The sequence below is a fragment of the Halyomorpha halys genome, unplaced genomic scaffold (assembly GCF_000696795.3).
Source record: "Halyomorpha halys isolate HHAL.00 unplaced genomic scaffold, Hhal_1.1 Scaffold111.1, whole genome shotgun sequence".
NCBI lineage: Eukaryota > Metazoa > Arthropoda > Insecta > Hemiptera > Pentatomidae > Halyomorpha > Halyomorpha halys.
Window position 1 is genome coordinate 144069 of NW_027109684.1, and position 665 is coordinate 144733.

Sequence of the window (665 nt, forward strand, 5' to 3'; positions counted from 1 at the left end):
CTTTATAATATTAATTATCATTAATCAATAATTAAAAATATATATTTAGGAACCTTTCGGCTTAAGTGTGAGATTAACGATAGTCAATTACTTTTAGAATGTAAGGACAAATTAAATATTCCAAGCAATTAAAGTTTTATAATAACGTAATATATTTATTTAGCCAAGAAATTAGGTAGCTTCTTTAATTTTTTTTAAATGAAGGATTAACGTTTATCATCAGAAGATGTCCTTGGAAAGCATGGATTCAGGACCATATTGTATTATGTCAGTAATACCAACCAATCCTCCCTTACCCTTGGAACACACCCCCTTATCGCCATCTTGAAAGCCATTATGCTCTTACCGTTTTTTCCTCCTTTCTTTATTTCCTTTCTTGGACGTTTACTTGGTTTGAATGGTCGCCGAGACGGTATAAATGTTTGAAACTCACTTCTTTTTCCATATATGCGCTAAAAAATATAAATTTAATGTGATATGATAACAAATATATAAATCAAAATATGATATCTGGTTGTTATTATTAAGGCAAATAATGTAAGAAAAAAAATTTATAAACTAAAAAAGACCTTTAAACAAAAGATAGGCAAAATAAAGAGAAACGTTAATATCGCCAAACGTACTAAAAGATAATAAAGATCCACATGGTGCATCAAATAAAATAG

The 665-nt window shown here is 28.4% G+C and overlaps 1 protein-coding gene across 1 annotated transcript in view; it reads right to left on the reverse strand.

Moving 5' to 3' along the window:
- Positions 1-263: 263 nt before the first annotated feature.
- The window catches only part of LOC106677880 (matrix metalloproteinase-19-like), a 14636-nt gene continuing 14234 nt past the window's right edge, over positions 264-665 (reverse strand). The window contains exon 6 of the mRNA XM_067047826.1: positions 264-452. Within this exon, the coding sequence (XP_066903927.1) occupies positions 264-452 (189 nt within the window). The remainder of the gene's footprint in view (positions 453-665) is intronic.